The sequence below is a fragment of the Salmo salar genome, chromosome 01 (assembly GCF_965601325.2).
Source record: "Salmo salar chromosome 01, fSalSal1, whole genome shotgun sequence".
In the NCBI taxonomy this organism is placed as follows: Eukaryota; Metazoa; Chordata; class Actinopteri; order Salmoniformes; family Salmonidae; genus Salmo; species Salmo salar.
This window is the reverse complement of record NC_138291.1, coordinates 147,773,088-147,788,899: the sequence shown is the minus strand read 5'-3', so window position 1 is coordinate 147,788,899 and position 15,812 is coordinate 147,773,088. Positions and strand designations below refer to the sequence as shown.

Below are 15,812 nucleotides of genomic sequence, written 5' to 3'. Positions count from 1 at the left end.
AGCACTCCTATTTCAAAGTGGGTGTTATCAGAGGGATGTCAACATTGGACTAAACGAGGGCATGATATGGTCCAATCTGAAGTGGCATCGAGTTTGCCAGTTTATAGTCCTAAAAAACAGAAATGAGTTACCTCTGCTTGTTTGGCCATTCCTATGGGGGAGGTGGGGGATTAATAGGGTTTTGTAATAACCTTTTAGACCTTATTTCAGTGTTTAGGCGATCTTATATGTTATATCTGTTAACGTGATCTTTATGAATTAGGAAAGCCTTTGTGCTTGTTTTGACTACAAACACTTAAAAATTCACAAAAAGAGACAGTTGAAGATCCTCATAGAACAAAACATGATCTCCAAAGCCTGTGTTTACCATAGACCTCATTTTCAGCGTTTATCCAAAACAGACGAGCCCTGGCAGAGTTGGTGCCTAAGACGCCATTACTTTCTATTAAAATGTAAAGACCAGGGCGTGACACATTAGTAAAAAAAATATTTAAAAAAGTACTTTATTCCTGTCATTGTCACTATAGATTTACAACAGCTGTATTATATTTGTAATTATTGTCAAACATGATTGGAGGCATTGTGATTTAAACTGTAAAATTGCACTGTGTGTAGACATAAGTTGATGAGCAAAATCAGAGCATGGTATTGGTGAGTGAGTTCCATTTCACTCCGATTCAGATAATTTTTTTGAACATTGCCACTTTCATGGCAGTTCTTCATGAAATGCTACACACATCTTTAGCGTTTCACTATGCAATTTTCTGTATAATATTGGGAGTACTATGACACAGATCAAGTACGACACTGTATAGCACTTGGAATGATTGAGGTTTTCCTATAATGAAGTATTGCTTTTCTGCAATAGAAAGATCACTAAGCGAGGTATGAAAAGGGGATACTCCCGACAATATAAAATACATCAAGAGAGATTTCACTTTACCTTAAAAAGAGAACGAATAAAACGGATATTACATTTGTTCCATTTATAAATATGACAAATCTCAGAATGTCTCTTTGACAACAGAAAACCAAGATTTTTTTAATTTATTTTTAAAAAGAGACAGCAAGAACTCCCTGGTTGCCAGACTCAGTAAAGTCTCTCCCAAGCAGTTGTAAGGAGTCCTCACTGGGCCAGACAGACTGGTTGTGGATCTAGTAGTGTGTGCAGACACACAAAAGTATGTGGACATCCCTTCAAATAAGTGAATTTGCCCATTTCAGCCACAGCTGTTGCTGACAGGTATATGAAAATCGAGCACACAGCGAGCAAATCTCCGTAGACAAACATTGGCAGTAGAATGGCCTTACTGAAGAGCTCAGTGATTTTAAACGTGGCAGTAGAATGGCCTTACTGAAGTGCTCAGTAATTTTCAACGTGGCACCATCATAGGATGCCACCTTTTCAACAAGTCAGTTTGTCAAATGTCTGCCTCGCTAGAGATGCCCCAGTAAACTGTAAGAGCTGTTATTGTGAAGTGGAAACGTCTAGGAGCAACAACAGCTCAGCCGCGAAGTGGCAGGCCACACAAGCTCACAGAACGGGACCGCCGAGTGCTGAAGCACGTAAATATCGTATGTCCTCGGTTGCAACACTCACAAGTTCCAAACTGTGTCTGGAAGCAATGTCAGCACAAGAACTGTTCGTTGGGAGCTTCGTGAAATGGGTTTCCTTGACCGAGCAGCTGCACACAAGCCTAAGAACACCATGGGCAATGCTGGAGTGGTGTAAGGCTTGCCACCATTGGACGCTGGAGCAGTGGAAACGTGTTCTCTGGAGTATGAATCACACTTTACCAGCTGGCAGTCTGACGGACGACCCTGGGATTGGCAGATGCCAGGAGAATGTTACCTGCCTTAATGCATAATGCCAACTGTAAAGTTTGGTGGTGGAGGAATAATGGACCGGGGCTGTTTTCATGGTTTGGCCTAGGCCCCTTAGTTCCAGTGAAGGGAAAACTTAACGCTACAGCATACAATGATATTCTAGACAATTCTGTGCATCCAACTTGTGGCAACAGTTTGGGGAAGGCCCCATCCTGTTTGCGCATGACTATGCCCCCGTGCACAAAGCGAGGTCCATACAGATGGGGTTTGTCGAGATCGGTGAGGAAAAACTTAACGGGCCGGTAGAGCCCTGATCAACACCATCAAACATCTTTGGGATAAATTGGAACACGGACTGCGAGCCAGGGGTAATCAGCCAACATCAGTGCCCGACCTCACTAATGCTCGTGGCTAATGAAAGCAAGTCCTTGTAGCAATGTTAAACATCTAGTGGAAAGCCTTCCCAGAAGAGTGGAGGCTGTTATAGCACCAACTCCATATTAATGCCCATGATTTTAGAATGAGAAGTTTGACAAGCAGGTGTCCACATACTTTTGGTCATGTAGTGTAGGACCAGTCATACTACATGCTCTCAGTAGATGTTTTAGACTGTTCCTCTGAGGTGCAGCAGTACACCAACAGCAGCAACAGCTAGGCTCTTTAATAAATGTGTGTCTGAATATTTCTGTGTGTGTGTATGTAAGAGATGGAGGCTCTCGGAGAAGTATGTGGTATGAGAAACAATAGAAACAGAACACCAGTTCTTGTAATTGAATTAAAACAGAACAGTTTGGCAGTTGACTAATAAAAAAAAATGACTATGGCACCAGACAATGAGAGGCGGTACTGAAGGGGTAGGGATGATTCTCGGTGTGTTGGTTTTTCTACTAGCCCTCGACCCCCCCTCCCCCCAAAGAAAGCGTGCTTGTCAGACATGCATATAAATTAAACGAGTTACCCATGTTGCCCTGGGGCTGGGCGATACTGGGCCGGCGACGCACAGATATTGGCACATCACCACCAAAACAATATCATGGTGAGTGACGCATCACTGTGCCACAGAGGCTGATGGTGGGCAAGAATATGGTTTCAGTTTTCCACACCTGGAAACTTGGCAAAGTCTGTTTTGTCCAATAACAGGTTAGTTGTTGTTGGCGATGTTGTCACACATTTTGTTCTTGACTAAAATTAAAGGCTGAAGGTAGTGGATGTCTGCCTTCACGGAAAACACCTAGTTCACTTTGTCCTGGAATATGTAGAGGTTGTTGGTGGTTGCCACGGCGATGATGTTGTCCTGAGGGTGCCAGGCAGTGTGGAGGATTTTCTTGTTGAAGTCCAGGCTGTCTACACTGATCTCGTCCTTCTTCCGCTTCCCGTCGGCACACACCTTGCGGGGCTTCAGGACCTGCCATGGCTTACTGCCCTCCCGGGACGCCTCCAGGGTCACATCCCGCCTCTGGCCCCGGTCAAACATCCGGAAGAAGTTGTTGTATGAGCCCGTCATCACCACACTGGAAAGGAAAATGAGAGGATTAAAACAAGGAAACGAAAAACCTAGGGCTTGTTATTTTTATGAATTCAATTTGAGAACTTGGCAATGAACGTTAACCTGTCATTTCCGTTCCAGCAGCACTCAAACTTGTCAAAGATGCAGTCGTTTTCATAGAGCGAGCACAGCTTACTCCTGAGGTACTCGTGAACCTGCCATGAGGGAAAAAGACAGGCCAGAGCTAATCAACATGGTGTCACATACACTAACCTCAGCGGTCAACTCGGTATTTATGAGTCATTTTGGGTAAAATATTCTGAATAGGAGCGTTAAGATGATTGAAATGGCCTATAACATAAGTTCAAAGTAAAACATTTTTTTGGCTTCTCATTTCAGGGTGTGATAGTGCAGCAGTCTGGCAAGAACAGACTTAGTCCCCCTAGTGGACATTATCTGAAGCTACATGCAGGAAATGAGTTGTGGTCAGTTCCTGATAAAAACGTGCACTAAAACAGCCTGTTGACTTTCTCAAACTTCAAGTCTCCACACTCCCTCTGCCAGTCTCACCTGGTACGTCTCCACGGGCCTGTTCTCCATGTTCAGGTCCCAAATCTTGACAGACAGGTAGTCCCGGGTCATCATGTAGCGCCCGTTGTGGCTGAACTTGACGTCCGAGATGGAAGAGATTATCTCAGAGAAGAAGGAGCGGTTACTGGGGTCTTCCGGCTCCTCGAACACTGGAGAGGTCAAGTTAACTGCTATTAGAGATAATACGGTGCATGTTGCTGTGCTAGCTAGCCCCCCCCCCCCATCTAATGTGAAAAAGATATTCCCACATCTCTAACTATGCAGCGATGTGAATTCAGTCAAGCCATTTTCTAATGGTCAAACGTGAAAACCCCTTATACAGAGGTTGTTGCAGTGGCCACTAGGTACTCACATTTGGAGTGCGTGTCACATAGTGCTGATGCCCTCATGTCACAGAGGCGGATGGTGCCCTTGCTGCTGCTGTAGACAAAGGTGTTGCACTGGTGTGGATGGAACTCAGCTGCTGTAATCACCTCTGTCAGCTCCTCCATGTTGGCTGGCTTTATATCCACAATGTCTGGGAGGGGCTAGAGTCAAGGGGGACTAGCACACCTACTGAGAAGAGATTTGGGACACACCGGGGGTAAACGTAAACACACACCCACCTCTGTCCCTTCCCTCAACCATCCTATAATTAACAGCTGGTCGAGGATACTGAAGCTGCGGTCGGTGATCTCCTGGTGCCAGAGATTGATGCGCAGGTCGTCTGCGGATAGATATGTCTCATGGTCACTGTTTATGGAGATGGAGTTGATGTGGTAGGTGTGCGCATTGGCAAACACCCTGCGAGGGCTCGCTTCCACCATGAGGTCCATGGGTCTAAACACAGGCACCTGCAAGGGTACAGAAGGTAGTCAGTGGGTGAGGCTCTAAGGGTATAGACTACACCCACAGTGACCAGTGTTTCTCTAACTAGGGCCCTGTTTTTTTTAAGCAATTATTTGACATGTCCCTCTTTATTTTTGTCAGCTGGTCCAGCACCATCCTCAGATTTGTTGTTGTTGGTGTGTGCAATACTCGTTTCCAGATATCTTAAAATACAGAATAAAAAAAATCAAAAAAAAAAAATCACACTGTCACATGATTGCGCAGAACACAGGGCCCCAACTTTAGCCCCTGGCATGTAATCAGCTAAGCACGTACTCGAAGTGCAGTGACAGTGTTGGGGTCTATGTAGCGTCCATCCTCCTCTTTCAGGTTGTAGCCCTCTGGTTGCTTGTCTCGTTCACTGATCTTCCACAACTTTATGGTTTTGTCTGCCAATCAGAACACAGGACTAGAAATATATTTAACAGATAAACAAAGCTCAGTGATGTGATGGCATGCACGTATAAAAGTGAAGGTTTACCAGAGTGAAAACCGACTGACCGTTAGTGGACAACAGGAACTGAGCTGCGTTCTTCTGGGGCAGCCAGCGGATTTTGTTGATCTTCTCCTCGATCTCTAAACTCTTCAAGTAGTCAAACTCGGGCTCATGGCTCTGGAAAGTACTGTAAACATTGTACTCACTACGGCACTGTGGCTGACTCTTATTCTGCTGGGGGAGAGAAAGGGAATAGATGAAGAGAAAGAAAAAGTTAGCTTAATTTGTTTTCCACTCCTTTCCATTCAAAAGCAAATAAAAATATAAAATGCTGATTTTGAATTTAAAAACTCAACTTCCGGACTTCCAGTCTTACCTCTATTTCCTGCTGAAAGATGACGACCCTGCCACCCTTGTCTCCTGTGGCTAGCAGCTCCCCTGAGTGGTTGAACTCCACGGTAGATATGATGTCGGCTGAACACAAAACAGCTGCAATTAATTTCGATTTGACTTCTATAAGTCATGAGAAAATCAAAATATGGTAGCCTAGTGGTTAGAGCGTTGGGCCAGTAACTGAAAGGTTGCTAGATCGAATCCCCAAGCTGACAAGGTAAAAATATGTCGTTCTGCCCCTGAACAAGGCAGTTAACCCACTGTTCCCCAGTAGGCCGTCATTGTAAATAAGAATTTGTTCTTAACTGACTTGCCTAGTTAAATAAAATACAAATTCTACCCAACACAACAGGTATTCAGAGAGAAATTGCAGATGGTTGTATCCATGAGACGGCAGTTAGCATTTAACATTACTAGCACTGGATTTGTTTAGAGGTCTATCGGCTATCCAGGAGCTGGAGTCTTAGGGCTGGATGAGTATCTGAATGGATGTAGGCCATAGCATTCCACTGAGGATGTGATGGCAGACAATGATCAGTAACCAAGTTCCTACAGGCTGCAGCACATTCCCCCAACAGCAGTATGGAGGCTTTTTAGACAAAAGCTGACACTTTAACCCATTGTTGCCCATTCGAGCAGAAAGACAATGCTGAGAAAGGTTGCAGCAGAAGGCCATAGACTGGGCTAAACACCCTGGGGCATATAAGTGTGTGTATCGTGTTTAAGGAGGCCATGGACACACCACGTGGTTAATGCCCTGAACCCCAACATGTTTTCAGCACTTATTTCCATGACTGATCAAAACTTGTTTTCTCATGACACTCTGGTTCCTCTGAGCAATATTTGGAATATCGAATCACAATACATATAGAACCACGATAATGGTGAATATTGATACTGCCACCAGTGATTTTATTTGCTACCTCCAATTTTTTTTGTTGGTATTAGACAGACTAAAAACACCAGCGCCAAGTGATTTTAATTGGAAATCCATTCAAACTATTCCCACGCCTAATAGAAATGTCATCAAATCAAATGTTAGTCACATGCGCCGAATAGAAAAGGTGTAGACCTTAGAAAAATGCTTACTTACGTGCCCCTAACCAACAATGCAGTTTCAGAAAAATACAGATAATAGGTAACAAGTAATTAAAGAGCAGCAGTAAAATAGCAATAGCGAGACTATATACAGAGGGTACCGATACAGAGTCGATGTGCGGGGGCACCGGTTAGTTGAGGTAGTATGTACATGTAGGTAGTGATATTAAAGTGACTATGCATAGATGAGAGAGTAGCAGTGGTGTAAAGAGGGGGTGAGGCAATGCAAATAGTCTGGGTAGCCATTTGACTAGATGTTCAGGAGTCTTATGGCTTGGGGGTAGAAGGTGTTTAAAAGCCTCTTGGACCTAGACTTGGCACTCCGGTACCGCTTGCCGTGCGGCAGCAGAGAGAACAGTCTATGACTAGGGTGGCTGGAGTCTGACAATTTTTATGACCTTTGACACCACCTGGTATAGAGGTCCTGGATGGCAGAAGCTTGGCCCCAGTGATGTATCGGGCCAAACGCACTACCCTCTTTAGTAGGGCTGGGCGATATGGCCAAAATCTCATATCCCGATATAGGTAATTTCATATCCCGATAACGATAAATAGCACATCTGTAAATTCAATGAATAAATAGTTTATATAAAATGTAAAGGCCTATTTCTTATTACTTTGAATTACTCAATAAATAAAATAAATCAAATGAGTAAGTACCTTATTTAGAACCTGTGCACATTTTTCAATTAAGCATGTAACAAAATTTATAAAATCTAAAGAGAGGTAAATAGAAAAAAAAACTCCAATTAAAATAAATAGGCCTAAAAAAAAACAAAAAAAAACAGGGATTGCCTGTTTTGCATGTTATTTTGGCATTAATGTGTGTCACATATCAATTTGCATTTGGTACCTTGGGACGAGTTAGCACCAACTCACGAAACCCCCGTTTCTCGACCGTGTAAACTGGGAACATGTCTTTGCAGATATAAGTTGTAACGGCAGCTGTCATCTCCTTCCATCTTCCTGTTTCTTTGCCATATGGTGTTGCGGGCAAAAGCCTCTTGCAACGTCTGAGTAGGGGGTTTGTTTTGAGCACGCAACTGTACTTTTTGGGGTCTCATCTGTAGACTCTGTCCGTACCGTTTCACATGATTCTCAGATAGGTGATAAGAGGTTAGTGGTGTTTGAGCCTGTGGTCCGGACCAGCCTGCGGCATATTTTGCAGTGGACGGTTTTCTGGTCAGTGTCAGACTTTTCATACCCAAACCACGTCCATGCGACCGAAGTTGCCCCTCTTTTAGGTACGAGCTCAGTGTCTCTGTACTCCGACACGTTCACTCTTCCATGTTTGTTTGTGTTACAAATTTCCTTCCGCACAGCGCTGTAGTGCCCTGCGATCGAAGGCCGAGCAGTTGCCATACCAGGCAGTGATGCAACCAGTCAGGATGCTCTCAATGGTGCAGTTGTAGAACCTTTTGAAGATCTGAGGACCCATGCCAAACCGTGTCAGTCTCCTGAGGGGGAATAGGTTTTGTCATGCCCTCTTCACAACTGTCTTGGTGTGCATGGACCATGTTAGTTTGTTGGTGATGTGGACACCAAGGAACTTGAAGCCCTCAACCTGCTCCACTGCAGCCCCATCAATGAGAATGGGGGCGTGCTCAATCCTCTCTCGACAATCGTCTCCATTGTCTTAATCATATTGAGGAAAAGGTTGCTGTCCTGGCACCACACGGCCAGGTCGCTGACCTCCTCTCTATAGGCTGTCTCGTCGTTGTCTATGATCAGGCCAACATCTGTTGTGTAGTCGGCAAATGTAACGGTGTTGGAGTCGTGCAGTCATGAGTGAACAGGGAGTACAGGAGGGGACTGAGCAACGCACCCCTAAGGGGCCACCGTGTTGAGGATGAGCGTGGCAGAAGTGTTACCTACCCTTACCACCTGGGAACAGCCTGTCAGGAATTCCAGGATCCAGTTGCAGAGGGAGGTGTTTAGTCCCAGGGTCCTTCGCTTATTGATGAGCTTTGAGGGCATTTGTGTTGAACGCTGAGCTGTAGTCAATGACTAGCATTCTCACATAGGTGTTCCTTTTGTCCAGGTGGGAAAGGGCAGTGTGGAGTGCAATAGAGATTGCATCATCTGTGGATCTGTTGGGGTGGTATGCAAATTGGAGTGGGAATAGTGTTTCTGGGATGAGGGCGTTGATGTGAGTCATGACCAGCCTTTCAAAGGACTTCATGGCCACAGATGTGAATGCTACGGGTCGGTAGTCATTTAGGCAGGTTACCTTAGTGTTCTTGGGCACAGGGACTACGATGGTCTGATTAAACCATGTTGGTATTACGGACTCGGACAGGGAGAGGATGAAAAATATCATGGAAGACACTTGCCAGTAGGTCAGCGCATGCTCGCAGAACACGTCCTGGTAATCCATCTGGCCCTGCGGCCTTGTGAATGTAACCGTTTAAAGGTCTTACATCGGCTGCAGAGAGTGTGATAACACAGTCGTCCGGAACAGCTGGTGCTCTGATGCATGTTTGTGTTATTTGCATTGCCTCGAAGCGAGCATAGAAGCAATTTAGCTCGTCTGGCAGGCTCGTGTCACTGGGCAGCTCTCGGCTGTTTTTCCCCTTGTAGTCTGTAATGGTTTGCAAGCCCTGCCACATCAGACGAGCATCAGAGCCGGTGTAGTACAATTCGAACTTAGTCCTGTATTGATGCTTTGCCAGTTTGATGGTTCGTCAGAGGGCATAGCCAGATTTCTTATAAGCTTCCGGGTTAGAGTCCCGCTCCTTGAAAGCAGCAGCTCTAGCCTTTAGCTCAGTGCGGATGCTGCCTGTAAATCCATGGCTTCTGGTACGTACGGTCACTGTGGGGATGACGTCATCAATGAACTTATTGATGAAGCCAATGACTGATGTGGTATACTCCTCAATGCCATAGGAAGAATCCCGGAACATATTCCAGTATGTGCTAGCAAAACACTCCTGTAGCTTAGCATCTGCTTAATCTGACCACTTTAAAAATAAATTGATCTAGTCACTGGTGCTTCCTGCTTTCATTTTTGCTTATAAGCAGGAATCAGGAGGATAGAATGATGGTCCGATTTGCCAAATGGAGGGTGAGGGAGAGCTTTGTACGTGTCTGTGTGTAGAGTAATGGTGGTTGCACATTTAACATGCTGTTAGAAATTAGGTAAAACTGATTTAAGTATCCCTGCATTAAAGTCCCCGGCTACTAGGAGCGCCGCCTCTGGGTGAGCGTTTTCCTGTTTACTTATGGCGGAATACAGCTCATTCAATGCGGTCTTAGGGCCAGCCAGCCTCTGTGGTGGTACGTAAACAGCTACAAAAAAATACAGATGAAAACTCTAGGTAGATGGCGTGGTCTACAGCTTATCATGAGATACTCTACGTCAGGCGAGAAATAGCTTGAGACTTCCTTAGATATTGCGCACCAGCTGTTTACAAAATACATAGTCCGCCGCCCCTTGTCTTACCAGACGCCGCTGTTCTATCCTGCCGGCACATTGTATAACCAGCCAGTAGTATGTTGATATTGTCATTGTTCAGCCACGACTCCGTGAAGCATAAGATGTTACAGTTAATGTCCCATTGGTAGTTTAATCTTCCGCGGAACTCGTCGATTTTATTCTCCAAAGATTGCACATTTGCAAGCAGAATGGAGGGAAGTGGGGTGTTCATTTGATCGCCTCCTACTCCTCAGAAGGCAGCCCGCCCTTCGGCCCCTCTTTGTCTCCACGCAGATCACAGGATCGGGGTCTGTTCCCGAGGAAGCAGTATATCCTTCACGTCGGGCTCGTCAAAGTCGTGAAAGGAATAAGAAAAAATAAGAAGAAAAAAATAAGGATTCTGCTAGTTCATGGTGAGTAATCGCAGTCCTAATGTCCAGAAGTTATTTTCAGTCATAAGACACGGTAGCGGCAACATTATGTACAAAATAAGTTCAAAAAGTAAAATGCAAAAAAAAAAATATATATATATTTTAAAACACAAATCGGTAGGGGCACTTAAACGTCTGCCTTCTCCTCCGGTGCCACCTCATAAAAACTTAAGATTTGAAATTATTGTTTTAGTCAAATATATCTGTTTGGGCTTCTTCGGTCAATTTGCAGTCTACAAATAATTGATAAATCATGTTCCGGGCCCCTGACCAGTGAAAATTTCACCCTGTGGCTAATTTAGTTGTTGATTCCTGCCATCCATCCATATGCCCAGTGCCAGGGTTTTTCTTTATTTTTTGTATTTTCTACATTGTAGAATAACAGTGAAGATATCAAAACCTTGAAATAACATGGAATGACATAGTAATAACCCCCTGACAAAAATACAAATAATAATAAATAGTGTTCAACAAATCAAACTATATTTTTATTTGAGATTCTTCTAAGTAGCCACCCTTTGCCTTGACAGCTTTGCACACTCCTGGCATTCTCTCAACCAGCTTCATGATGAATGCTTTCCCAACAGTCTTGAAGGAGTTCCCACATATGCTGAGCACTTGTTGGATGCTTTTCCTTCACTGCGGTCCAACTCATCCCAAACCATCTCAATTGGGTTGAAGTCAGGTGATTGTGGAGGCCAGGTCAACTGACGCAGCACACCATCACCCTCTTTCTTGGTCAAATAGCCCTTACACTGCCTGGAGGTATGTTTTGGGTCATTGTCCTGTTGAAAAACAAATGGGATGGCATATCGCTGCAGAACGCTGTGGTAGCCATGCTGGTTAAATGTGCCTTGAATTCTAAATAAATCACAGACAGTGTCACCAGCAAAGCACCCCCACACCACCGCCTCCAAACATCACATTGGAAACCACACATGCGGAGAGCAGCCGTTCACCTACTCTGCATCTCACAAAGACAGTGGTTGGAACCAAAAATCTCAAATTTGGACTCCAGACCAAAGGACAAATTTCCACTAGTCTAATGTCCATTGCTCGTGTTTCTTGGCCCAAGCAAGTCTCTTCTTCTTATTGGTGTCCTTTAGTAGTGGTTTCTTTGCAGCAAGTCGACAATGAAGGCCTGATTCACAGTCTCCTCTGAATAGTTGATGTTGAGAAGTGTCTGTTAGTTGAACTATTTGTGCTGCAATTTCTGAGGCCGGTATCTCTAATGAACTTATCCTCTGCAGCAGAGGTACCTCTGGGTCTTCGTTTCCTGTGGCGGTCATCATGAGAGCCAGTTTCATCATAGCGCTTGATGGTTTTTGCGACTGCACTTGAAGAAACTTTCAAAGTTCTTGAAAATGTTCCGGATTGACTAACCTTCATGTCTTAATGTAATGGACTGTCTTTTCTCTTTGCTTATTTGAGCTGTTCGTGCCATAATATGGACGCGGTCTTTTACCAAATCGGGCTATCTTCTGTATACCGCCTCTACCTTGTCACAACAACTGAATGGCTCAAACTCATTAAGGAAAGAAATTCCATAAATTAACAGGCACACCTGTTAACTACTTCATGAAGCTGGTTGAGAGAATGCCAAGAGTGTGCAAAGCTGTCATCAAGGCAAAGGGTGGCTACTTTGAAGAATCTCAAATATAACATAATGTTATTTTTCCACTACTTGGCTGTGCCTGCACCAAAACTCCAGTGTTTTCCCCTTCATAGCTTGTTCTCCATCATCTTTTTAAATAGGGAGCCAATTTTTCCTTCTGCACTTATTTCATTGACTGATCAAAACCCGTTTTCTCAAGGCTCTCGTCCCTCTGCAGCAGACATATGGTAAGCAATGTGTTTGGAACATCGAATCACCATAGAAATCACAGTATGGAATCGCAATACATATCCTATCGGCACCTAAGTATCGTGACAATATCGCATTGTAAGGTCTCTGGCAATTTCCAGCCGTAGCGTACAGTGCACCATACTGGATGTTCAGACAGACTATGTCAGCATGAGGCTACAGGACAAAAGACAAGAGAAAGCAGCAAGCAAGCCATTGTGTGTCAGAAATTGACTACGCAGCCACTCTTACATATAGCACTGGACTGTCTGCAAGGCTAGCAGTGTAACATTTAGGGAGAAGAGAAGTCATGGGTGACCGCCAGGGAATGAAAGATAACTGGACAAGCGTGTTGCATTGAGTACTATTTATCCAGCACAACATAATTTATTGTGAAATATGAATAAATACTAGGAAGCCATGATGATTCTGCAACAACTACTGCCACTGTCTATGACCTGTGAAGAGCTCTTACCTTCGGCAACGTCGTCATCAACGGCCCCCTTCACCTGTGAGAAGCACCACTGCACATCATTGCTCCCACCTCCAGCTCCTGAATGGCAGAATTACATTTACTGATCGAGATATTTCATGACTGGTTATGTTACAAATCTGACAGTGACCTGACTATTGCCACGAAAAACTCTGTGTACAGACAGACACAAAATGATGTGTCTTGGTCCCATCTTGTGCATTAAGCTCATTTGTCTTTGATAACATCTGATACTACATGGCCTGACAACAGTCAAAATGAACACCAACAGCCTCAGGAGTCCTTGGAGACCTATGACTGTACTTCCACAGTCTCTTGATAATACACTTGTTAAGAGAGACCCCTCTCAGGCACAGCTTAATAAGATAATAAATAATTAGGTGGGTGCTTATTTGCCTAAAGGAAATTTGTTTTTTGCATATCCCAACTTCCCCTGAGAAACCTTCGGAGTGGGGTCAAGGCCAGAGTCTGCCATTATCAACAGCAACACCGGAGCAATTAGGGTTAAGTGCCTTGCTCAAGAGCACATTGACAGCGTCGTTTCGGATATCTGAACTTGCGACCTTTCGGTTACTGGCCCAACACTGTAACCACTAGGCTACCTGCCACCCTCAACAGCTGTTAACGTCAAACATCATACACTAGGTCAAGGCTGGGGGAATACTACTACAGTACTATATAATGGATAAGGACATTTCCCACAGAGGCGTAAATAACCATTGAAACAGGTTAACTAGTGCTAGCCCGTCTCTCTGGCTGGGTTATTATAGGTATAGCATCCCGACAGGTTCTCGATAATAATAAACGGTAATTGCACAGTGAAACATGTTGAGTTGTACATTTCCACAAGTAATAATTTATGTTATTGCACAATGGAACTTGTTAGATTTGTTGATAAAACATGTCTGGGATGTACTGTGGTTGGGTGTGTGTTAACTGCAGGAGGAGCAGGTATGACTAGAATGTTGTCAATGTAGAGGGTGAAGCCTAAATGTCCCATCAATAAAAGACAATGGGAAACCTCATACATCTAGCATGTAAGTTGGCTGACTACAAGTGATCACAATTGTAAGAGTGCTAAATTAGGTTGTCATCTGCCTCTGCAAAAAGTGATACAAGCACCATGGAGCCCTCTGTCAACAAGTAATGCCTTATCCCATCATTAGGGCTCCTGAGAGGCACAGCGGTCTAAGGCACTGCATCTCAGTGTTAGAGGCGTCACTACAGACCCTGGTTCGATTCCTGGCTGTATCACAACCGGGCATGATTGGGAATCCCATAGGGCAGCGCACAATTGGCCCAGCGTCGTCCGGGTTAGGGTTTGGCCGTCATTGTAAATAAGAAGTTGTTATTAACTCACTTGCTTAGTTAAATAAAAGGTTAAATACAATAAATTAGACAACCACTGCAATAGAAGCTGGAAAGTAGACAATTCTATATTTAGAGCGCTGTATACTTTCGACAGAGACTGAATCTCATGCATAAACTGAGTCATAGATGGTTAGCATTGATTTCAGCCAAGTCATTATTGGCCCCCTAGCAATGCAATCCCAGCCTGAGGGAAATGGCACGGTGATCTTAATGTTCAAGCACACATAAATATTAAAGCAAAGCCCACATCCAGCAATAGAACCGTGACTCATGGCTAAATCGATGATGGTGGTGGTGTGGCATTAAAGGTGGACATCGTAACGTTACAGGTGCAAGGTGCCATTCGGAAGAAGCCAGTCATCATCCACCCACCCCACCATCTTTCACATCAAGACTCCCGCTCAACTCGCCGGTCATGCTAGCGCGACAGTGCCACATTAGGGATAATTTAGCTACCAGTAGTATTACCAGAAATACTACTTGGCTGGCTGGCTAACTCACTAAAAGGAAAGTATGGCCTTTGGCATAGTTAGGTAGCTAACGTTACAGCTTCAAACTAACAGTTTGCATGAAATAACAGCGATGAATATTATGTGACTGAGAGGACCGTGGGGCTAACTATAACTTAGCCACATCTAGCTAACGTTAGCCTGTGAAGTTGGACGTCCCCAGCGAAGGTGATTGGTGAGGCCCAGTGACACATTTATTAGCTAGACTTACATATACGTCTAAATAAAGCATTGTATATAACTAGCTGGTTAAGGTCGCTAGCCAACGTTATTACCGCCGGTAGATTTACTAGCAGCTAGTTAGCTAACGCGTTACTATTTCCATTTACCTGCCATGGCTAGAGGGATTCCCGGGCTTGTTTGTCAGGTTTTGACTGGTGCAAGCGGTCTCTCAAATGAAGAAACTGAATCGCGAGACCGAGACGTTCTGGCTTGTTAGCTCACTCACCCTCCCCGACAAGTCTTCCCACCCTTCCGACACCCACCATACACAGACAGTTCAAAATGGCGCTATAGCGTCCCACATTGACATCATCATAAACCGCCTCTTCTTGAGTGGAAACGGTGGGCGTATAACCAGAGGGGACACACCCACTGATGGGACGCACGGTTCCTATTATCATGTATATTATTTAGCATCCTGGTGACGTCCATAACCTTACCCATTGCCCCAATCTATAATGAGCCTTTGGCTGATCAGTGGGCAACGGCCAGCCCCTTACCAAGATGGGCAAGCCCAGTTTTCTGATAGGTTGAATTGAGGTCGGCAAAATCAGATTCAAAGTGATTATTATATATATGTTCTTAAAATATATGATAATATATTTTAATATGTATGTCACGTTTACATATGGGCTTTAAATATATGATCATATTTTGAAAGTTCATCCAACTCGGAATTTCAAGTCGTAAACTCAGGCCACTCTAGAGCTCCACTTTCCAATCTGAGAATCACAGATGTCATGATTTGACCTCATTTTTTCCCAAGAGTTTTTAGTTGTCTTGAAAGCACCATAAATCATCAGTTAGACAGACAAGATCATGGATTGTAA

General features: G+C 44.2%; 1 protein-coding gene across 2 annotated transcripts; it reads right to left on the bottom strand.

The window, feature by feature from the left end:
- Positions 1 to 478: 478 nt before the first annotated feature.
- On the bottom strand, positions 479 to 15,294 carry ppp2r2ab (protein phosphatase 2, regulatory subunit B, alpha b). 2 transcript variants are annotated; one of them, XM_014132109.3, is made up of 10 exons: positions 15,090 to 15,294; positions 12,863 to 12,940; positions 5,584 to 5,681; positions 5,273 to 5,438; positions 5,048 to 5,160; positions 4,560 to 4,737; positions 4,257 to 4,421; positions 3,884 to 4,053; positions 3,437 to 3,528; positions 479 to 3,338 (listed from the first exon to the last, which is right to left on the bottom strand). In XM_014132109.3, the coding sequence occupies exons 1-10, from the start codon at positions 15,094 to 15,096 to the stop codon at positions 3,059 to 3,061; spliced, it is 1,347 nt and encodes a 448-aa protein (XP_013987584.1). In that variant the 5' UTR covers positions 15,097 to 15,294; the 3' UTR covers positions 479 to 3,058. The 2 variants fall into 2 exon arrangements, with proteins under 2 accessions (XP_013987584.1, XP_013987576.1); XM_014132101.3 differs by having other exon boundaries at positions 5,273 to 5,441; positions 15,090 to 15,293.
- Positions 15,295 to 15,812: the final 518 nt, after the last annotated feature.

What these genes read in the sequence shown, in the direction of transcription:
- ppp2r2ab (XM_014132101.3), bottom strand. An exon ending in ACACTGTCACTGCACTTCGA is followed by an intron (nt 4,738 to 5,047) that starts GTACGTGCTTAG and finishes GTACCCTTGCAG; the next exon opens with GTGCCTGTGTTTAGACCCAT. An exon ending in GGCCCGTGGAGACGTACCAG is followed by an intron (nt 3,529 to 3,883) that starts GTGAGACTGGCA and finishes CCCTCATGGCAG; the next exon opens with GTTCACGAGTACCTCAGGAG.